The 23853-nt window shown below is 37.8% G+C and overlaps 4 protein-coding genes across 6 annotated transcripts; 3 read left to right on the plus strand and 1 right to left on the minus strand.

Moving 5' to 3' along the window:
* Nucleotides 1-439: 439 nt before the first annotated feature.
* On the plus strand, nucleotides 440-4422 carry LOC140036560 (uncharacterized). The gene is made up of 3 exons (XM_072078422.1): nucleotides 440-1028; nucleotides 1583-3116; nucleotides 3788-4422. Exons 2-3 carry the CDS (start codon nucleotides 1849-1851, stop codon nucleotides 4056-4058), a joined length of 1539 nt encoding a protein of 512 aa, XP_071934523.1. The 5' UTR covers nucleotides 440-1028; nucleotides 1583-1848; the 3' UTR covers nucleotides 4059-4422.
* LOC113730385 (glycosylinositol phosphorylceramide mannosyl transferase 1) lies at nucleotides 3861-9779 on the minus strand. Of its 2 annotated transcripts, none has more exons than XM_072078424.1 (5): nucleotides 8992-9779; nucleotides 7522-7918; nucleotides 5984-6147; nucleotides 5797-5867; nucleotides 3861-4291 (listed from the first exon to the last, which is right to left on the minus strand). In XM_072078424.1, exons 1-5 carry the CDS (start codon nucleotides 9195-9197, stop codon nucleotides 4254-4256), a joined length of 876 nt encoding a protein of 291 aa, XP_071934525.1. In that variant the 5' UTR covers nucleotides 9198-9779; the 3' UTR covers nucleotides 3861-4253. The 2 variants fall into 2 exon arrangements, with proteins under 2 accessions (XP_071934525.1, XP_071934524.1); XM_072078423.1 differs by lacking the exon at nucleotides 3861-4291 and adding an exon at nucleotides 4501-5065 and having other exon boundaries at nucleotides 8992-9774.
* A 6264-nt stretch (nucleotides 9780-16043) lies between these two features.
* LOC113730387 (aquaporin PIP1-2) lies at nucleotides 16044-17858 on the plus strand. Of its 2 annotated transcripts, none has more exons than XM_072078425.1 (4): nucleotides 16044-16474; nucleotides 16695-16990; nucleotides 17141-17285; nucleotides 17393-17603. In XM_072078425.1, exons 1-4 carry the CDS (start codon nucleotides 16144-16146, stop codon nucleotides 17530-17532), a joined length of 912 nt encoding a protein of 303 aa, XP_071934526.1. In that variant the 5' UTR covers nucleotides 16044-16143; the 3' UTR covers nucleotides 17533-17603. The 2 variants fall into 2 exon arrangements, with proteins under 2 accessions (XP_071934526.1, XP_027110836.2); XM_027255035.2 differs by having other exon boundaries at nucleotides 16048-16474; nucleotides 17141-17281; nucleotides 17393-17858.
* A 1783-nt stretch (nucleotides 17859-19641) lies between these two features.
* On the plus strand, nucleotides 19642-23610 carry LOC113730389 (eukaryotic translation initiation factor 3 subunit F). The gene is made up of 6 exons (XM_027255036.2): nucleotides 19642-19994; nucleotides 20118-20197; nucleotides 21258-21487; nucleotides 22421-22542; nucleotides 22626-22739; nucleotides 23261-23610. The coding sequence occupies exons 1-6, from the start codon at nucleotides 19773-19775 to the stop codon at nucleotides 23348-23350; spliced, it is 858 nt and encodes a 285-aa protein (XP_027110837.2). The 5' UTR covers nucleotides 19642-19772; the 3' UTR covers nucleotides 23351-23610.
* Nucleotides 23611-23853: the final 243 nt, after the last annotated feature.

Consider the following 23853-nt stretch of genomic DNA (forward strand, 5'->3'; position numbering starts at 1 on the left):
GGTATCCAGGGCTTTGCCCTGACTAATCCGTTGGTCGACCCGGGTCGCACACCTGGCTGTGGTGGGTGAGTCTCCCAACAAGGGTAGCTGCATACGCCAGGTTTCGAACCCGAAACCTGCTTAAGCGGAACCAAGCTGCTTACCACTTGGCCCAACCCCAGTTGGTCCGGTTCTTTCTTTGGTGATGCGTATTGAGGTCGATCATACATAAAATGGTCGATATGTGGTATTGATCGTTGTTTTAACCCGTGGTTTTGTTCAACCGTCTAAGATTGGATTGGTCCTACAATCTATGGACTTTCACCCATCAAGCGAATTGGATTTTGTTTCCTTAATTTATGGACTTTAACCCACGAAGAGAATTGGATTTCATTTCCTCCAATTTTCTTTTGAGGAACAATTTGATCTAATAATTCAAAACCAAAGCCTTCACTGAATCTTGTCCTTGCATATTTGTAGCAAACAGTAGTGGTCGATATATGAGGCTTGGTTAAAGCCCAGAACAGCTTCATGAAGCCCAAACTTAGGCATGTCCAATGTTGAAAGGGCTATCTTAAGCAACAAGTGCGGGTGCCAAAAGGTTTCTTTTCCCCTCAGCCCTCGTCACCTGCCTAAGGACTCGCAACTGTGGAACCGACTTTTCCTAGTAGCAGTACTATTTTTAAGGAGTCCGCTCAGTTTCTGTGTTTCTGCTGCATCTCCCGTTTTCCAATTCCATCACGGAGTTGAGTTTTAGAATGCACACGTTGCAAACCTCTCCGAACTCCAAACTGCAAAGCTTCTCATAAGTCATATCCCTGTCTCTCTCTCTCTCTCACCCACAAACACACAAATAACGACGCGTCATCAAATTTGACGTCCTTCTTCTTCTTCTTCTTCTGTTGAGCATTCATCAATCAGATCCCAGGCCAACTTCCTGCGTTTCTTCCACTGCTTTCTGATTCAAGCACTACCACCCATCCATCGAGGGCTTTCTGTTCTAGACGTGGTCCTTTTTTCTTTTTCCTCAACGATCACTACTATCTCCGGTAAGCTGATGAAGTTTCGGGGATAAAGTCCCCCCTTTTTTTTCTTTCTTTTTTGGCTCTTTTTGATTATTTTGGTACGGAGAAGGAGTATCATTGTCGCAGGGCATGCGTTGGAAGATTCATTTTGTGGGGTTTTTTTTTTAACATTTATGAAATATGTAAAAAGATTAACGCTGTGTGCAAGACTGAATAGGGATCACTCGTTGGAACCACAGTTTGTATTTGGAAAAATTCTGCCAAGAGCTGCCCTTGTTATTTTTTTTCCCTTTTAAAGTTCCATTAACGAGTCTGTAAAACTCTACTGGAAAGTTATGCACGTAAATTAAAGGTTTCCTCATAGGAACTGAGCTGTTTCCCTTCACAACCAGTCCTTTTCAATCATGGGGAAAAATTGTCAAGTTTGCTCCTTTTCTGGAACGTGCTTCCCCCCAACGCGTTTGACGTTGGACGAAGGGAGCGCAGCACTAGACAATAATAGACATACACGTACATTATCTTTGACGAAATTGATTGCGGTACTAATTGTGGCACTGCTTTTTATCTGCTTGTCACAGGTGGGGTCATTATCAGAGCAAACCAAATCAAAGTTCTCTAGTCTACTGCTCCCCTCTATTTCAAGATCGGATAAAGATCAAAAGGCCAGCTGGGCTTTAGTTTAGAGATTTGGAAAAAAGACTTTTTTTCACGCGATTCTTATTGTTTCCTACGTTGACTGACTTTGTGTATGACTAAGATACAGTAATATCACTCTCATCTCGCTCGAATTGAACCCCCTAGACTCCTTTGTTCTTTCTTGCCTGTAATTGGTGATCAAAACAGTATGAGGAAGCTCCACATCAGTCCAGTTGGTGTGGACGTTCCACACCGAGCATTCTCTCCCATCACTAATCGTTCTTTTGCTTCAGCTCCTTCAATGAAAGAGAGGAAAGCGGATCAGTCCATTGCCTGCCAAAATTTTCTTTCCGGTTCCTTTATATCAAGAAAGTTCAACAAGTCTCTCAATTTCAACAAACGTGCTTCTATAGCTCACAGAATGAAAAGGTCTTGCAGTGCAAACTTGGATGAAGTCTTTGGGGATCACAATGCAGAAGGGTTAGCTCAAGGCTTCAGTTCGGAAGATAGAGGACGAACGTTTTCTCAAAATTCGTCATGGCAGTCGCATATTGATTTCTTGGAGCCTACAACGCTTGGAATAATGCCAGAGCCACCCGATTGGCCAGAGAGGGATTTAATACTGTGGGCAGATATTGAACAAAGAGCTAAGAGCTTTGATCTTCCCCTATCGCTTAGGATGATTAAAAAGAAGCACCAAAGAGAAGAAGCGTTAAAAGGGGTGGGAGAATTGGCTAGTTCCTCGATGACAAAGGCCTTCTCCTCGACGGTATTTATCATAGTTGAGCTGCAGAGCTATGCATTACAGATGAGGGAAGCATTGTGCAATGAAGATTTAAAGGTGATAATTTCTAAAGTTCAGAGAGACATGCATTTATCATTCGTCTGGCTGTTTCAGCAAGTTTTTTCACCAACACCAGCCTTGATGGTCTGTATGATGAGCCTTTTAGCAGAATTTGGTGTATATTCAACATCACAGGCTTGTTTGTATGGATCATTATCTAGAACCACGGAAGAGTTGGGATCAATTCTACATGCTCAAAGCGATAATTTGTCAGTGGCTTCAACAAATTTTGATAATTATGGAGTTGGCTGGGAAGCTAATTCAGTAATAAATGGCAGAAACGAAGACTCGAGTTATATATCAACATCTAGAAAGCATTTAATGGCAGATCCTGAAGAACTTTTGCAGGTTGGCAATCAAGAATTCAGAAGTGCGGCAGAGGTGTCGCTGTGGAATTCTCTTCTGGATCAAGCAACGAGAATGCAACCAGGTCCAGGCGAGATGGTTCTTAATCATGATGTGTTGCAAAAGTTTGTATCTCCACTATCTGTGGAGATAGAACCTGATGACTACATGGAATATCATAGGACTGATCTTACGTACCAGATGGGGTTGTCTCAGGATCCTGATAATCCACTTTTGCTCTGCAATTATGCACAATTTCTGCGCCTTGTTGCTCATGATTATGACAGGTGATTTTCTCAAAACATATATTGCATCCGGTTGGTAGACACTATTGATTCTTGCTGGAATTTGTTTTTGCTCGTTAATATTTCTCATTAAAATCACGAGCAAGTAAAGTATGTATTATTAGCTACTGTATTAACCAATTATGACTCATCATGCTATGCCATTACTAAAACCAAACATCACATCAGTTACTAAAAGTTTCTTTCTTTCTTTGTTTTTACCCCCTTCTTTTGGAGCCAGAAAGAACTTTTCATTTGTAAAGAAGATCAGCTATTAAAATTTTCTCTTCCTACTTAGGCCAAATATTTATTTCTATGCAGTAATGGACATAAACCACCTGCCTAGATCCATCTCATGCTTGTCATTGGTTTTAGTTTATAAAACAGCTATCTTATAGGTCTTTTATTTTTGTGTTACTTTGTTCTTTTGTCATGGCTCACATAAGACTGGTGATTATGAAGAAACAGTCCCTCTTTAGCTTATCCAATTTGCAAGGTGGCTAGGTCCAATTTACATTGAAGATTCATGTTGCATAAGATCCTTTTTTACCTCATGTTACTAAGTTTTAGCTCAGCCATGACTTTAAGGCCTGTGAGAGCAATGAATGTGAAAATTTGCCACGCTAAGCCTCGGAAAATGAAGTGTCTGACTTTCTCTTCATCGACTTTGACAGGGCAGAAGAGTGTTTTAAGCGAGCAATCCAGGTGGAGCCTCTGGATGCTGAATCCCTCAGCCGGTATGCCGACTTTTTGTGGATAGTTAGAAAGGACTTCTGGAGAGCAGAAGATACATATCTACAAGCCCTATCAATTGAGCCAGAGAATTCTTATCTTGCATCCAAATATGCCAATTTCCTATGGAGCACTGGTGGCGAAGAAACGTGTTTTCCTCTTGATGCTTCTAACAGCAGCAGCAGCAGCAGCAGCAGAGATTCAAATATGTAATTAAGTCGTTTCCTAGTGAGAATCAAGTATATACAAACCTCAGAAGTTTCACAACACTCCCTGAGGATGACTATAAGTAATCGTTAAACAGCAGGACTGGATATAGTCAATATGATTAACAAGGAGAAGAAGAGAAGCTCAGCATCTAACATTATTGAAGGGAGATATTCCCTTGAAGTGTACTAGGGAGTTGATCTATGGCTGAGAGGTAGAGTTCCTTGTAATGATGTGGCCTGTAGAAATAAACATTTGCTAATTATAATTAGATAGAGACACCCCAGACAGCCGCATGTGCAAAATCCTCCTCATTTGAGCTGTACAATGACCACTTTTTATTATTGCCAAAATTTTCAACTGAAGCAAATGCTCAAAAGTTTCTGAAAAATGAAAGATATGATGACATGCAAAAGATTATAAAACAAAACTGCATTTAGACAAAAACTAGGCAAATAAAGCAGCATTTTACTGAGCCGATGTCGATACACTGTTTCAATTTAACTTTGAGGGGTTAAGATACAAGAAAACCCCTCCATAATTAGAGTATCAATTTAACTTCGAGGGGTTAAGATACAAGAAAACCCCTCCATAATTAACAAGGCAACTATACTGGGGAGATAATGTACTTCCCCTCTGGCTCTTTCACAAGGATGATTTCTGACCTAAGTCCTAAAAGAATGTTGCTAAACTAAAATTTTCCTTCTACATTTGGTAACCATGTGGAAAGTGGATACTATTACAAAAAGACGCTTACAACAATTGACTTAGGAAGATGATTATGTGGCAAAGAACCACACAAGATAGAAAATAAAAGGAACGAAGCCATCATCACTAACATTGCCAACTCCATCACCAAAACCAACTGCTTCGACTATCAACAGCTTTCACTGAAGTTGGTACTAAGGGCATGTGCCCATATTCAGCTACAAACCTATTAACACATTCTGTCCTCCTATTGCTGTGACCTCCCAAACTACTGATCCCTGTGGAACCAATCTCATATATCTTGCCTGGATTAACACGAGAAGACGAATATCAAGAAAAGTCTCTAAAGTAAATGATTTGAAAATAATGTTCTTCAGTAGCAGAATGAAACTCAATAAATGACACTGCAAAGTCAACACATATTCTAAGTCAAACATGAACAATGTAGTAAAAATCAAAATTGTTTAATTCGATAATTGACAAGATTGGTAATGTAAACAAAAACAAAGAAAATTAACAGGCTATGTTATGACAGCAAAAAATTCTGGCAGACCACTGTTTTCAACTAAGTATTAGAGTAACATCTCTACAAGATTTTTTTTTTTTTGGTGCAGAGAACTTAACCTGTGCTAACTGCATTATCAGCGTTACTATGCATTATTGGCAACTCTTAAGTAGTGTGATCCTATGCAGGTCACAGCACCCGTGATACAATTCTCCAAGGATAGGGATTTAGTTACCAGCCAGATACATCCATATTACATACAGAGGCAAACAGAGTCACAGAACAAGATACCTTATAGAAGTCTAGTAAGACTGAACCAAACTTGGTATTGTTGTTTACTAGAGTGATCTTTTGCAGCCTCAACCAGGACAAATGTTAATTTTCTGGTTGAAAGTCTGTGTGTTGATTGAACATGTGGGAGGGTGGAGGGGCATACCATGAGACGGACAAGGTAGAGCAATAAATTTGAAAAAGCAGGCTGAACTAGAAGATAAGACACGGATGAAAAGTTGCCTGACAAGCTTCACTTACCTCTTACCCATATTGGGGGAACACCAGTAGCATTTGCAACTAAGAAAGACATTGCGATATCTTCACAATTCCTATTCATTCAATTGAATATAGTTAACTTTGGTAAACAACAGAGCAGAAGGAACAAAATAAGAGAGACAAACATCAGATGAAGCATGGAATAAAATTTCTTGGATTGAACAAGAACCTGTTTGTGGTCACATATTCTCGAATCGATGCAGGCATTTGATAAGTATACAAACTAAGATACTTCTGGTGGAAGAAGGCCGCTTTCGAAAGAACCATACTGTATGTTCCCATCCACCAAACAGACCACCATCCTCCATAAGTGAATTGGTCAGAGTTGCCTTTCTGCATGACAACTTCATGCTTTAATAACAATACAAGTAATACTCAAAGATGCACCTGGTTTTTCTTCTTTCCCAAGCACCCCTCCCCCACCTCCTCCCTGCCCCGTTTTAAAGGGGGGAAAAATAAATGCACCAAGTGCGTCAATCAGAATTGGAAAAATTTCCATGTTAGGATGAGTAAAGTAGTATTTTACCAATAAAAAAATAGCTACACAACCACAAGATGAATGGAATATGTCCATTTTAAAAGACAGAATAAGTTTACTGACAAGAAAAGTTCAAGCAATCACTAGTCAAAACCACATACTATGGATCAAAGAATTTATAGGAGTCATGATTTTAGAATGAAAACAACTGCAGTCTAAGATGCAGAATACGAGACATACTCCAGCTGCTCAAAGGCCCAAAAAATTTCACACGAAACAATAAAAACATCTAATTCAGCTCCTAAACATAAGTGAAGTGTAATTACTAGAGCATCCCAAGCGCAGGTGACGCAAAGGGTTATTGACTGGCCAATTGATCACCAAGAGTCAAGTATTAAACAAACTTTGCAGCACAACAAAAATTAACATCAGATTCTGTGTAAATTTGATAGTTCCCCATTTAGTAGATAAGGTATTTAGAATTGTAGTTTTGGTACAAGATGTCATTTTGAGTAACCAAGAAGGACAAGTTCAATTACTTCAAAATATTTGCATGCTTGCAGAAGTTCTAGCAATATCAAAAACTTATCTTGTTTAGCTAAAATTCTTCAGTAACATAACAGGAGAAATCTTCTCCTATTCCAATAATATAGAACAAGAATATAACTTCTTCGGTCTGAATTTATTTTCACTTCTTGGTATCAACTGAGACAATGTATTTGCTCCTTGAGGCAACTCTAATGAACCAAACCTTAATATTGTTGATAAAGTTTTTAGTTTCATGGATTCAAAACATCCTTATTTGGGGATGGACGAAAAGTTTTCCTTCCAATTCCAGGTAACAAGGAACATGTAAAAGTTGATGATAGTTTTCGTCAACATGTTTATTCTACTTTGACAAACACTACTATGTTCCACGAGTTAAATTAGAACAATATTATCAAATACTACCATAGCAAAGGAGCACAAAAGGCAGGACATACAAAAAAGAGAAAGTTAGCCTTTTCCTCTCCAAAAATTTATATCAAGCATGTTCCATTTCCATATATATTCGTCTCTCTCTCCCTCTCTCTGTCATGCACAAACACACACAATCTACGATGTAGATATCTGCATACAGATCTGTTGTAATGTACAAAGTTACATTCACCGCTGCAGAATAAGGATAATTCTAGTTTCAAATGGTAGCCGCTTGTCAAAATAAAAAATAAAAAAAGGAGAAGACATACCGATCTGTCAACCCAATGCATACGTGGTACAAACCCCACCATTGTATCAGGTGCACTTTGCCAAATGCTAAAAGCCAATTCAACTGATGAGCATGGGAATATGACATCATCATCAATCGAAAATAGAGCATCTGTCTTCAAATTCTTGATCTCTTTGAACCTATTGTTCAAACTGTCTTCCCTATTGATGTCAAATTTCAGTTCAATTTGTTGACCATCTCTGGAGTTTGATTCTATGACATGGTTTAAATATTTAATAAGAGAAACGGAGGGAGGATCAGGCTCGCTCCAGACTATGTGTATAGAAGTAAGCCCAGGACATGATGCATAATGAGAAATGGATTGTTTCAAGAGATCATTTCTCTTCCATGTATTAATCAACAAAGCATATCCTTTCCTGTAGACATCATGAAACACAGCATTAGAACCAACCACAACTTCTGGTAATCATGGCAAGAAAGCAAGAATAAACTGTGTAGGGGAAGCCAAGTAAGTCATAATGGACAAGCGATATGAATATGAATGTCAGCATATAATCACAACGAGTAATACTTTGACCAATGTCACAACTTATATTTAACTCAACCCTAATAAATTTGCTTCTGTTCTGCCAAATCCAGACAGAAGTATTTCTCAAACTCTAAGTTTGAAGTCTCTGTTGTTAATGAATATAGACCTAGCTCCCGCTCATACGGTTATACCAGCTACCTATGTTCTCTAGCACATCTGATCTGATAACCAAAAAGAGCTTCTCAACATCTGAAAGAGCTTTCGGCTAGGTTCTCATTACTTTAAAGACATTACACGTGTATCCGGCGGGAGCTAATTCTAATACTATATAAAATCCAGTGAAAGAATACCATTTTCTCTGTGTCGAAAAGCACGGAAATAATTGCACCAGCTGTTCTTGGTAAGATTAGACGACCAAAGAGCAAATTTGACCAAACTTTCAAAATCCCCAAGCAGCATAACTACAGAATTACAGTTGTTCATGTTTAAATGCCTATGCAAAGTGGCAAAGGATCTAAAAATGAACTGAGCGATGCAAACTAACTGCAGTATTATATTATTAGAAGCCAGATCTCACTTAAGCAATGTAATCATTGAAATAACGCAAGCCGTCGTGCAAATGACAGTTTAATAGACACAGCCATTGCCGTCTCTATTTACATCTAGCACCACCGCAAAAGAATCAGCCATACAGAGCATTAATCATCTCCATATAGATTTTCAAATTCAGAGAGAGAGAGAGAGAAGCAAGCAATTATGACTTTATTCTGCCTTAGATTTATATGCATAAGCAGCAAGAGCGAATTAATACGTATGCAGAATTACTAAATTCCTAGAGTATTTATGACTAACATAAATTTGGAAACAACGCAAGAAATGAATGCTTATTTCTAGCAATAAATGACAATTATCAATAGAAAATTTATCTGAAGAAATGACTGCACGATTCTTCAGGCAGACCTTGGGAGGGAAGGATGACCGAGATGAGCCGTGTGGCTCTGTTTCCATCCCATAAACGACGCCGCACGGCTGGCGAACGCAATCACAACGAAGACGATACAACAAGATAGCAACAGCTTGATCTTAACAGATCCAATCGCCGAGATCGCTCCTTGCCGGAAGGTCCGACGGCTGAAAAGGCTGGACCTGGAAATCATAGCCGTCATGTTCGATAACACGAAAGTCGGGAATTTTGTTAATCCTCTCCAACTTGCCCTCGAGGGACTCGCCACCGATCCGAGTCCCGAAGGACACGAACTCAGCAGCGAGTCGACTCAGTGCTTGCCATTGTCTTCCTCATACATTCCACGAAAGTGACAAAAACGGTGGGGGTTTTTTAGGTGCGCTGGACGGCAATGATGAGTGAGCTCGGGGGGTTCGTCGGTTCAGGCGTGGTGGTTGGACGGTGGTGATTTCGTCATTTTCACAACGAGGAGCACACGTGCATGTGTGGAACACAATGGAGGATTGTTTTTTTATTTTATTTTATTTTATTTTGGCAGCAATGGAGGATTGTCTGAAACGCAGTTAGTTGTAGTGGGAAAAAAGATCAGAAGCGGATGCAGAGCGGACAGGCGGGGCGGGGGCCGGGGCCGGGGAGGGAATATATTTGCCTTGTGCTGGTACTAATTACTGGGACTTTACAACCTTTTTCTGTTTAACAATGGGTGGGAGAATGGAGAATTTGCGTGTGGAGGAGGGAGTTGGTTTTAATTGGTTTTAATCGTTGGATATTTTCGGGAAGTTATTCATCATTCCATATGCTTTGATTCCCCTTTTTAGCAGCATTTATCTGTTCGTTGATGTGGTGGTTATCTTATCTTTATCTAATTTCGGCTAAAATATTCACCGTCTAAAACTAATCATATTGCTTAAAAAACCCCAAAAAAAAAGAGTCAAATTGTTTTATTTTTTTTCAATAAAAAGAGAAAGACATGTGGTTCTGTAGTAAAAAAATAGGGATAAGCATGCAGCATGCTAGATAGATTTTAATTACAAGTCTACAAATATATATATATATATATATATATATATATGTGTATTCCTGTTCCTGAACAAAGAGAGCAATCATCAATGTTATGGTCTAGCAGTTGAAAGTAGAAACAAAGTGGGTAACCAACAAATAATAACTAGCACAAATACATTAATACATACAAGCATTTGGATTGTCCATTTGGATTGGATCGGTCAAAACTGTATTCATCCAAGATTTTTTTTTTTTTTTTTTTTTTGGTGAAAAGCTATGCCTACATTCAACATTTTCAACCTCATGTCTCAAACTAACTGCAAAACTAGCTATATTTCTTTCTATTCTACTCCTCGAAATCAACGAGATCAAGTAAGTTGTGAATTACAAAATCCTTCAAGCTAGAAATCATACGTTTTTGTTAAAGAGTTCTTCCCGCCTTGTCTCATTATCACAACACGAACAATTGAAGTATCAAATGATTCCAGAAAATGCCTGAATCCTTAAACAAAGCCAATGAACAGTCGGCTACAGAAGCATTTGTGCACTTCATCTCCTTTCACCTTGATATTATCAAGTTTTGATCTTGTATGGAGTATGGCAAACTAGATATAGGGCATCTTTAGTAAGTACACCTACTTGGATTGCAGATCGCCATATTTGAACCGTTAGCTGAACTAATTGCGTACAAGTTTCTTCTTTTGTGATCATTTGCTTGAGGGCAAGAGCTTCGTGTATATTTACCAAAACAATCATAATCATAATGATAATAGTACTCTAAGAATTTAAAAAAAAAAAAAATCATCGTGAATGAGGAGGCACATCGAGCACCGTTAGCAGTGGGACCTGGACGCCGGACCTTTTTGGCCTTCGGATTCAAGTCTCCACTTTCTTTCTTGACGCTTTCCCCAACTTCGAATTGAGGAAGGCTAGAGTTGAGTTGCATTTATTTATATTTTTTGTTTTTATAAACCGTATTCTCAATATGTAAAAACTACATAAATTCAAAATTATCATACTTTCTTTGTGAAAATATTAGCATAAAATTTTTTTTTTGGCGATTTGAGTATTTGTGTTGGGCATCCACATAAATTTTTTTTTTGTACGTGAAAATATATTTGAGAGAATTTATGTATCAAAATCTATTAATTAATATATTGGGTCATATTTGGGTCATGGGTTTGAGATGACCCAACCCAAAATTAACCCAATCTAAAGTTGGGCGGGTTGGGTGCAACCCATTTAAATGAAAACCCAATATTAACCCGCCCAAAATCCGCCCAACCCGCCCAATTGCCAGATATAATAATTAGTGGCTCTGGACCATTTCACTTCCCTTGGTGCCACCAAGTCTATTATGGTTCTTTTATCACCACTAATAAAATCCTTGGTGCCACTTAATCAGTGACAATTTTATGCTACTCCTTCATCCGATGCCAGATATTCAATTAATTTAAATTAAAATTAAATATCAAGTGATAATTTAAATTGATTGAACATTTGACATAATTCCAAGGACGGTGCTGAATTGCCATCCAGAAAGTGACATCGAGAATTTCAATTGAAGTTGCCAACCTTGATTATTCGTTGTATCCTACTTAGTCATACATAATTAGTGGCTCTGGACCATTTTAGTTCCCTTAGTCTACGAGAGAGGCTAAATTCCCGCATTGTATAAGTTCCAGCGCTGATGATATAAATCATAAATGCATTTAGTTAGAAGGGTTACAAACTAAGGGACGTTTGGTAAATAAGTATAAAGGCCATGAATAGACATCAAAGTTAATACTAATACATACATTTATTGTTTGATGGACTATTATAAGAATTATTTAATAGAATGAAAGTGTAAGATATTATTTCCTATAAGAGCTTAGATTTGAAATTAACTATTCCATTGAATGAAACTCATTCCACTTCCAAATCAAACAAGCAAAGGCAAATGATCAAAACCCGTGCTCATAGTAAGGTCTATAATTTTGATCTAGATTCTGATTACGGAATACGAACGAACCAAACACTTCCTTAATCTTTCAAACTTCCGTGCTCTCCAAGACAATTACTTGCGTTCACCGGAAATAAAACGGTTCTGATGTTTATATCTGTGTACAAGAACTGAGTCCTTATTAGAAATCTTTTCTTTTTCCTATGTTTATATCCTGTTTTTACTTCGAGAAATGAACTAAAAGACGTTTTAGAAGTTATAAAAGGCATTCTTAGGAGCCTACAAAGACGTAAAACTCCTTTCAAAAGGCCACTCATCGAAATCAATAGAGTTGAAAATTGAAATGCCTCTTTCACTTTAATGCTTATTAATATGTTAGGGCTGTAGATGGCTTAAGCCATGTCATGACGCATGTTTTGTTTGGTGTATCATTCTGCTTGTGTGTGTAGATGCTTTTGGCAAGTAAGATAATCAAAATTGAAATAATTTATTGTTCAATTATCAACCTAAAGAGGTGCGAAATTGTACGATGACGTGTATGCTTCTAATGGTATCTTATCTAAGTACGGACTAATTATTTTTCTTAGTACGGAATAATTATTGGTTGGACGGTTTAGGGCTTTCGGCGGAGCCTTGGAACGCACAGCATTATCTGGGCACACACAGCATTACCTGGGCACATAGCCAACTAGCCAGGCATGTTAGTTAATTACATCATAAAACTGCATCGGCCTAGTAATTGGTGGAGGGTTAATCAGCAACTGAAGTTGACGTCGCCATATTTAGTAGCAAGAGTTTTTGCTGTAACGAAATAGAATGAGATCTTATATATAATCGTCAAAGTGCACGAATCGTGACCAATCATGTAGATTTGGCCAGCGCAGAAAATCTAATAGCACATTGACTCCATGAATGAGGGGAAATAAAAATAATTGGATTATAGTATAGCATCAGCAAATATGTAACCCCCAGAAGGATAAATATAGAATGGTCCATACTCCATAAGAACATCCATCGTGTACGAAAAACTAATCGATCGTTTCTAAGATAATCTCTGCGATCGCCAACCTGTCCTTGGCTCAGAAGATGTTCTCCGAATTAAGAACCAATTGTCCCTAACAAAAACGAAAGGAGAAAAAAAAAGAAAGAAAAGAGTTTTAGAATCGAATTGTTGAGACTGCAGAAATTGTTATATTTAGTTGAGTGACATTTTTTTTGGGATAATTGTAGAAATCTTCCCTGAGGTTTCTGGCAGTTGCACTCACCTCTCTTGAGATTTGAAAAATAGCACTAACCTTCCCCAATATAAATTTGGGGCCTATAATTGACATAAGATAGGATGAATTTACTTCTATACCCTAGAATTTAAAATTGTTAGTAAATAAATTTGGGAAAAAAAATTAGGGCAATAAACAAGCTTAAAATAACTAATTAAATAAGATTAGTGATTATTTTTTGTTTTATCAGGCACTGTAAGTGCAATTACGAAATGGTGTCATTTTGATGCTCCAACATTGTGTCATTTTGTGATTGACAGCACTTGAGAGAACAATGCAAATAATATATTTTCTAGATAGAAGAGAAGCAGAAGCCGGAAAATGTAGGAGAAAAAAACTTATGGGTGAGACTTCATAAACGAATAAGTTTTGTTGGTTTTGATTGAATTTATTTCATTTTATGCATTTATGAAACAAAAGGAGAAAGATAGTAGAAATCAAGGCAAAATCTGAGAATTTTTCTGTCAAAAATCTATGGCAATTAAAATATGATAGGTAAGTAATCCTTTATCATCTCAGCTTAATACACAAAATTGTAGGGTTAGTTATAGTATGATGAAATTGTTGTATCGATCATGAGAGAACATAACTGTGTATGAAATATGGTAAATAGAGTGAGATCGATATACTATAAAGTGTGACAATAAGTAACTCTCTTGTATTGATCAAAGGTGAATTTTCTTGTTTGATCAACAGTTTCTTTATATACTTTAAAACCTCATATTTTTTAACATATCTTTGTTGTTTCTTCCAAATTTTACTGTTGTTGTTATTCTCTTTGCACATAGATCCTCTGAGTTTTACTAATTATTTCCATCTCTTAATATTTTTCATTTTTTTACTAATACTACCTCACAAGAGGCAAAAAGGTTATGAATAGAATAAAATTATTATCTCACTTCCCAAAAAACTTTTTTAATGGCACTTTCTTTAACATAGGCTGAAGTTGCTATCAAAATCTTAAGTTTGGAGGAGGTTAGTGCTATTTTTCAAACCTCAGGGGAATGAATGCAACTGTCAGAAATCTCAGGGGAGGTTTCTGCACTTATCCCTTTTTTTTTGGTGTTGATTAGCAGTGATTACTGACTAGTAGGTAGTGAGACTAGGGACCCTGTCCAAACCGGCCACTGTCGTTCACAGTCGTGAGAAGCCTGATTTACTCCATCATGTTCACACTCGCGGGCATAATACAACAAACAAAACTCTGCCCTCCCAGCCCAAAAGAAATCCTCCACCCCCTAAGCCCTGCAGAGTTAGTCTGTGTTCCTTGCCGACATTGAACTCTGAGGTTCTGTTCTGATAGCAGAGATTTGACTTCAGCTTGGAAAATGAAGGACTATGTCCTCTTCATTACGACTACACGAGTCACCAGACCAAGCTTCATTTTACTGGGGTCAGGCCAACAAGCACGAGCAAAATGTGAGAGGCAACGGGAGGAAGAGGACCATTAATGTCAACAACTACTTCACGTTCGATGCCCAGACCGAAAGAATATATAGATCATAATTCATGCTTTATATTGTTCGATTCCAGAAAAGACTCCATACTTTCTAGGTTGAGCCTACATAAAATACTTTTCTAGGTTGAACGTGAACAAGATGCGAGTTGCTTGAATTGCAAAATTCCCTAAGAAGCAGAAGAAAAGAAAGTCACGTCTCCTACAACAATCCATAGCTGTCCAAGTGTCACTTAGCAGTGAAAAGAAGTACTTAAAACTCTACACTGCAAAACTTTTTAGTTTAAAGCTTTCGACAAAAATTTACGTTGATCTCATATGTATATATAGCCGACAGCTAGCTCCACAATATGCTGCTGCATTGCATAGAAAGTGTAAAACCCAAATTTAGAGTTCTAATAATAATTAATACGTGCAACTTTAAAGATTGAAGGATGAAACAATCGCTCAAAGTATTTATATAAAAATAAATAAATAATTCACAATATTATTATATTTTAAAACAGTGCATCACAATAAAATCTTATAAACTCTTTTGAACTCTTTTAAAACAATATTCTATTTATAATCTATCAGACTTATAACCTCAAATGATGGAGGAGGCCAAAATATTAGCTCCGAGGGTTCTAAATCACCATATTTCAGCGTGCCAAGTCTTTTTCTGCGGCTTCTTGAAAGGAAGTCAGAAGATCGCGCAATGATTCTCCATAACTAGCCCAGCGGGGTAACTCGGACGGTTCGCTCCCCCTCTTTAGAGTATGACAACCTACTTGGCTTCGGTCAGGGTTCGAGTCCCGTTGCTAACGTATTCGGTGTGGAGTGGGGCCTCCTCTCCCGGATCGTAGTGGAGATTAGTCGGGCCCGTAATGATTGACCTGGATACCCCTGTATTGATAAAAAAAAAAAAAAAAAAATTTCTCCATAACTAGTCTCGCACAATGGTATGGTAGGTGCAGTAGCTGCATTAACGTTACTCTTTAAGTTACACGGCATCGTCAATGGAACAAGCACTGTGCCATTTTCTACTTTCATTATTGTTTGTTTCCACTTCAACCGAAGGGGGCGGTGGTTGACTGCTAATTCTATAACTATGCAAATCATCATCAGAATTGAACGTTTGCGCACTTAAAAAGAGAACGTTGAGGATATATGGACCTTATTGTGCCAACTTGGATTAAATCATTAGAAGAGACTCAGCCGGCCAATGGATTGCGTCCTCTCATAAATCAAAGTATAACATCTAAGCCCTTCTAAAAAATATAAATTACTAATAATACCTGAATCAGGAGTGGGCGGTCGCAAGATAATTATAGAAATTTGCCTAGCCTATATGGTCCACTAGTGTGTATAAATGCTCAGTTCTTCCCCCACTCTCAGCCCATCAGCCTTGTCTTGAGCAATATTTCAAGCATAATTCATCTCTTGAGAGATCGACTGTCGTTTTTAGATAGAGCGGTAGAAATCAGAAATGGAAAACAAAGAAGAAGATGTGCGGCTGGGAGCCAACAAATTCTCGGAGAGGCAGCCAATTGGCACGGCTGCTCAGACCCAAGACAAGGATTATCGGGAACCACCAGCAGCGGCACTTTTTGACCCTGATGAGCTAGCTTCCTGGTCCTTTTACCGTGCTGGGATAGCTGAGTTCATTGCCACTTTTCTCTTCCTCTACATAAGCATTATGACTGTTATGGGAGTTTCTAAGTCTGATAGCAAGTGTTCAACCGTTGGAATTCAAGGCATTGCTTGGGCTTTTGGTGGCATGATCTTTGCCCTCGTTTACTGTACTGCCGGCATTTCTGGTAATTCAATTTTACATTATTTATAAGTGCAGCTTCTAACTCGTCCATACATTTGGCTAAGATGAATAGAGACTTGTTGCAAGCTAAAATTATCATTATCTAGTCGGACTCTAGTCCGAGTATGCTTAACGTTCAAATTTTTGATGAATTCTCTCATCCATTGACATCATCGTACTGTACTCCATGGACGTCTAATCATTTGATACATGCATCATATCAGGAGGGCATATTAACCCTGCGGTGACATTTGGGCTGTTCTTGGCAAGGAAACTGTCGTTAACCAGGGCATTTTTCTACATGGTGATGCAGTGCCTGGGAGCAATATGTGGTGCTGGGGTGGTGAAGGGCTTTCAAAAGCACCTCTACCAATCCAAGGGCGGTGGTGCCAACGTAGTGAACGGAGGTTACACCAAAGGCGACGGGCTCGGTGCTGAGATTGTTGGTACATTTGTGCTTGTTTACACTGTTTTTTCTGCTACTGATGCCAAGCGCAGTGCCCGAGACTCCCACGTCCCCGTAAGACTTCCATCTTTTATTTTCGACATTTGAGAAACCAACAATTCATCAATGTGCTCTCTGATCATCAAGTCTCAAGTTTTTTTTTAAAAAAAAAATTACATACATTTATTTTCTTTGGTATTAATGCGACTATGGTTTCTTGATCAGATATTGGCTCCGTTGCCTATTGGGTTCGCAGTGTTCTTGGTACATTTGGCCACCATTCCCATCACAGGAACTGGCATTAACCCCGCCAGGAGTCTTGGTGCTGCCATCATCTACAACCAGAAACCAGCATGGGATGACCACGTTAGTACATAATTAGCCTCTCAATTACCACCAAATTTTTTTTTTCTGTCCCAGTAAAGGTTCCTACGAACTTTTTGTTCTTACAATTGGATCCATGTTGTTGTAATGCAGTGGATATTCTGGGTTGGACCATTCATCGGGGCTGCACTGGCTGCTCTCTACCACCAAGTCGTCATAAGAGCCATTCCCTTCAAATCCAAGTGATGCAGTTACTCAGCAGTCTCCACTCTACTAGCAGATCAGAATTGTAGTTCGACTTTTTTAATTGTGGTTTCTGTTCATAAAGTTCAAGCATGAATGCTATCAAACTTTTCTCTTCGAATCTGAGCCCTGCTCCTTGGACTACTGCTAAATTACTAATGTCGTTGGGGGTAACTGTTTTGTGAGGAAGGCACGTTCTTTTGTGGACTTGGCTTTCAAATTTAGTCCAAAAGTGCGTGCTTATGGGCCCTGCTGAAGTAGACGGGCCTCCTGTATTTGCACGTCGTGTCAGTTTTATGGTCGTGCAATGCGAATTTGTCAATAATTATGAACACCGACACAGATCCTTTATTCGGCAAATCAGTTGTTGGTGAAATGGATCCTTTTCTGTGTTGTAGCAAATTATTTCGCTTATCGTACACCCTCATTCCCATTCCCATTGTGATAGTCTTTTTTTTTACATAATTTAAAAAAAGGTTATTTAACTTTGTTGGGAGTATATATTTAATTTACTATCTTTCTGAAATACCCTTACATTAATTATAATAATAATATCGATGAAAAGTTGCACCATTTAATAACAATCCATATTAAATAAATTACATTATACTCACTAATAATTTACATTGAATAAGGACATTTTAGAGTAGTTAAAAATTAACTATACTCTTCAATTGAGGAGTGTACTAAAATTTATGGCTGATGAAAATGGGAGACATGACACGTGGAATTCGTAGAAAGAGAAACATGATACGTGGAATTGCAAGGTGAATTATGCTAACCTTCATGAAGCTTAATTAGACATATATTCTCTCTACGGTCACGCTACTAGTGAAATTACTTGGGCAAGACTGTCTTATTAGTTTGTTTGTAGGAGCATATCTAGTCCTAACGTTTGTTATTTCGGTCCTTTTGGTGACAAATTCATGTGCAAGTTGTTGCGCAAAAATCCTTTAACTACAGACGTGCCGCAAAAATCCACTGCTTAACATTCAAGCCAAACCTTCTGAGAAGCAAATTTTGGTTCGTCTCCGAGTTTGGGAGAATCAGATGAAGCTTTCCATTAGAATTTGGCGAAACTTTTATGTAACTAACGGGAAAAGCATACTCTACAAATGTACACGTTAAGAAAAAATTAAGTTGTTTTTATTAAATCAATAAAAGTTATTAGATTTTTTTTTGGCAAAAAAGGGGTTATGGTTTTTTTATTTGGAAAACAAATAAATCGATGGAAGTTACTAAATTAAATAATCATCTTTAATAAATTTTTAATTTTGTAAGGGTAGAACTAGAAAATCAAAAGATGGCACAAAATTGTAACACCACATCCGCAACGGATCTTCTATCCCACACCCTGTGCCACTTTTTATTATATTGCTATTTCTCCTACATAAACATTATGTTTTAGTTCTTTTTTGTTTCCTTAACATCCAATAACTATTAATTAAGTAATACACAAAATTTAACAAACTCAAAAAATCAAAATGCATAAAAAAAATGAGATTTTTTATGAATCTTCTATTGTATTTTTCAATTTTCTATTATATATTACTTTTCTGAACCTATTGTATTTATTTTTTATTCAACTAATAGTTATTGAATGTTAAGAAAACAAAAAAGAATTAAAACATGATATTTATGTGAGAGAAATAACAATATAATAAAAAGTGGCACAGAGTGTGGGACAGAAGATCCGTTGCACACCACATCTCCTCCTCATACTATATATATACAGAGAGAGAGATGTCTTTTATGCTTACAAACAACATTTACCCAAAAAAAAATCATCTAATACTTTTTAACTTTTTCTTTGGTATGACTCGACGACGGGGAGTGGGATTTACTGTGGGTTTCTTTCCTTTACCTTCGTCTATATAAATTTTTTTTTTTTGTGGTATTTTGATCAGTTCCGTACTGATGGGTAATATGGGAAATCTCAATTTTTTTTTTTTCATTCTAATCATGCAGAAAAGAAATCTTTTTAAGAAAATAAAACCCAAAATTTCCCAACCGACTTTACCAAGCGAAACGAGACTAGAAAGAAATTCACATACGACCGAAAGCGCCCTTCCTCTGGGCTTCGGCCTACTAACAGCCCAAAGCTGTATTTCAAGCCTAAAAATATGTTCTAAAACTATAAAACGGCCCATTGTACAAATTCCAACCATCTGCTCTTTCTCACTCATCTAAACCCTACAATTGCCTAACACCACTCCGACTTCCATCTCTCCGCGGAACTCTCCCTCCAAACCCAATATTTGTCGCTCCAAAACAGACCGGAGATCAAACAATGGCATCGGGCGGCCAAACAATTTTGCAATTTCCCCAAGCATCGACCAATTTAACGGCAAGGATTCATCCATTAGTCATCTTTAACATCTGCGACTGCTTTGTCAGGCGACCCGACCAAGCCGAGCGAGTCATTGGTACTCTTCTCGGCTCCGTCTTGCCTGACGGCACTGTCGATATTCGCAACTCGTATGCCGTTCCCCATAACGAGTCATCAGATCAGGTTTTCTTTCGCCTCTCGATTAATTTTGCTGTCCTTATTTTTTGTTCAGATTTTTCCTCTATTTAGATAAAATGACTTGAAGTAGCTGATTTGAGTAATTTCGGATATTTGTTGTGGTTTTAGGTTGCATTAGATATTGATTACCACCATAATATGCTTGCGTCTCAGCAGAAGGTGAATCCCAAGGAAGTTATTGTTGGATGGTAACTTCAGGAACCTCTTTTTTTTTTGTCCCTTTTATTTCCCCTTGGTTGAATGGTGACAAAAAAGGTCGGGTCGTCAACTAGGAAGTTAAGGAATAAAAATTGTGGCAAAACATGTTTTCAATGTATATTATTTGCTTTAGAAATTCTTATCCTGCCTGCCTGTATTTTCAAAACATTGCCTGTGTGTGGCGCAGGGGGTCTTTTATCACGGAGTCTGGATTTCTTAATCAGGATTACTAGTAATTGATACCAATTTAAATGATCTGCTGTGTTATTTTCTTTGTTGGATTGGACAGTTTATCAGAGTGTGATATTTGATGCGCATATGATGTGGCCATGCAGCTTCGTTCATTGGTATATACAGTCTAACTTCTGGAAGCATCTTTTCCCTCTTTTTTGATGGTGGCTTCTTTGGACCTCTTAGTGGTTTTGTTGGATAATGAGAATTCTCTGCTAATAAATGACACTCTATAAACTTCGTTAAATATGGAGAGGAATAACTACCAGTAGGAGCTTTTGCTTCTTGCTCAGACTTGGCCCTTCTCTCACTTATTCTAGGCTTGCTTTCAAGTGGTCGACTGAAAAGATGAACTTCAGATTGGAATGCCTTTTACCGGTAGCAGAAGTAGGTTGTTACAGATCCTCACAAAATAAACGCCAATACAAATTGTAACATATGTATCTTATTGTAAATTTTTCTCTTCTTTTCTGGAAACGAGATTATTCTTTTACATTGTCTCTCCTTACATATGATTTTATTTCCTTTTTTTTGGGAATTCTTCATTTGCTGTGGCTAATCAAATACAATTTCAAGTATTTTACCACTTCTGCATGGAAGGTGGCCTTTTTATGTTGTATTTGTTGGATAAACCGTAAATGAAACCATCATCAGATGTGCTTTTCAAAATACTGATTTGGTGAATGGTTTATTCTTTGAGGTTGAATGGTAAATTCTGCGATTGGTACTCTGCAACTCGATATATGCAATGTTATCTGTAGATACTAATGGTAGTTTCTAAAGTGAATTAAGATGTATTACTTCCATGCTTGTTGACAGGTTTTCAACTGGGTCCGGAGTCACAGGTGGCAGTGCTTTGATTCATGAGTTCTACTCAAGAGAAGTTCCAAATCCTGTTCATTTAACTGTTGATACAGGATTCACCAATGCAGGGGCTTCAATTAAAGCTTTTGTCTCTGTTAATTTGTCTCTTGGAGATCAACAACTTGCTGCACAATTTCAAGAGATTCCTTTGGACCTACGAATGGTAGAAGCAGAGCGGGTTGGATGTAAGCCGTCTGCGTCAATATCCTTGCTCTTACATTGTGTGCTTACCTGCTATACTTAAGTGGACTAAGGGAAGTGAGGCTTGGGTTTTACCTTGGGGGTGCTAAGATTAATTTTGCTTTGTGTGGAGAAAGCATTAGGCTGCCCTTGTTAGCATCTCATCTAGTTAGCAAATCCATGGAGCTGCATTCCATTCCCCTGTTGGAAATTTATGCTATTTTATGTTAGTGGGATTTGATCTACATTGAATCCATTATATTCCCTCAGTCCTCCCTTTAGTGATCTTCTAGCATATGGATGCCGATATGGTTGGTTAGTTACCGCTGGTGATTTCTTGATGGCAGGGAATTTTGTTTATGAATGGCTTAGGTCTTTAATGGGTGTTCAAACAACAGGGTTATTGACTATTTGTCTCACTTGTTACTTTTCCTAAAAGTTAAGCCTTTAAAGAAATTACTATAAACTGGAAGAATAGAGATGATCAGATTAGCTTTTGCATATGGAACCATTTGTTTACTCCTAAGGATCCAGTCAAATAAAAATTGAAGAGGGAAATAATAAGAGAAGAAGGGAAAAAAGGACGACTAAAAAACTTGGGCCAACTGTTTCTCTGGATTGACCTATTAGTTTTGGACCTGGCTTGTTTGGACAGATTGGCACAGTCTAGTCTGATAAGTTTGAGGCATGGAAGAGTGGATGACGGGATTAGCGAATTAGAGCCTGGGATGGGTAAATTGGAGAGATAATAAGATAATTGTTCCCTTCTTTCAGATGCTGCATACTTGTAGATCCTAATGGTTTCCCTGATGTAATTCTCTTTCTAATGACTGGGTCTTGTAATAGAATTGCTTGCAGAGCTTAATTTTTACAGTAGATTTCTTTGGTTTATCACTATAAAGACAATTTTGACTTGGAAGTTCTTGTAATGATTGTAGTTGATATTCTTAAGACAACAATGGTTGACAAACTTCCTGGTGACGTGGAAGGAATGGAAGCCACGATGGAACGATTACTTGCTCTAATAGATGATGTTTACAAATATGTTGACGATGTGGTGGTAAGATCATGGTACTATATACCGGATTTGCAAGGGCACTTCCCATGGATTCTCTCTAAACCTCCTCTGAATCTTCATTTCAGGAAGGGCGCGTTGCACCAGATAATAACATTGGAAGATTTATATCAGATTCTGTATCCTCCATGCCAAAACTTTCATCCCAAGCTTTTGATAAGCTTGTAAATGACAGTCTTCAGGTAGCCATCATGTTTTTGCTATGTTCCTTCCTTTTGGCGCCTAAGATAAAGGAGTCATATAGCTCTGTGTCTCTGTTTTGTCATAAATATGCGTAAGTGTATATTTGGCCTTTGTGTCTGTGTATATGTTTGTTGAGGTACCTATTATGTGCATGTGTGTGTCTTGTGTATGTTGATGCATTTGCCTCATGGCGTATTGGGCCTCTTGTCTTTCACTTGTATATGATGATCTCGTTGTCGCTGTTGGGATCTTAAATGGCCCTTTAGTTGGTGAGGCACTGAACTATTTTGCGTCTGGAAATTGTGAGATACTTCATCGTATTTATTAAAGTTAACCTAGACCTGTAATATGTTTTTTGTTGTTTAACTGGTGGTATTCTTTGTGTTTATTTTTATCGTTCCTTGGTTCTGATTGTCTTTGATTGCTAGAAATTACATGCTTTTGTGCTGTGCTGTTATGATCATGAAGGTGAACATGTATTTATCTCTCCTGACCACAATTTTTTGTTACTTTCACATAGGATCAATTACTCTTGCTATATTTGTCAAGCATCACAAGAACGCAACTTAGCTTGGCCGAAAAGCTGAACACCGCTGCTCAGATCTTGTAATTGTACTAATAAAGTTGTCAACTGGCTCGGAATCGTCTCAACTTTTTCATTGTTACTTTTGTATGGCCAGCTCTTTAGGGATGTGGTCATCTTTTTGAAGAATATGTATTGTTCTATATTATATTCATGATTTCCGTTGTTTTTGGTGGCGGCGGTCTGTTTTCTCCCATTTCTGTACGTCCCACATTTTTTTCAGGTTAAAGGCCTGAGGCATACTGTAGAAATAGTTGCGGAACTTACAAGGTTGACGACTTTTTTCACTTTTTGAGTGCCTACATGTTCAAAGTCTGTGCCTAGTTAGGTAATACTAGAGGTGGTAAATCAACTCAATTAATTAAATTTATTCATACCTATCCATGAATAGATGGGTATGGATATTTTAAATTTTTATATATGGGTATAAATGAGTTACCCAATAATATCCATTTATTAAATGGGTATTATTGGGTAACCCATCAAAACCAATTAACCCATTTAGAATTCTCTTCCCCTAAATCTCTTCT

Source organism: Coffea arabica, chromosome 2e, assembly GCF_036785885.1.
Source record: "Coffea arabica cultivar ET-39 chromosome 2e, Coffea Arabica ET-39 HiFi, whole genome shotgun sequence".
Lineage (NCBI taxonomy): Eukaryota > Viridiplantae > Streptophyta > Magnoliopsida > Gentianales > Rubiaceae > Coffea > Coffea arabica.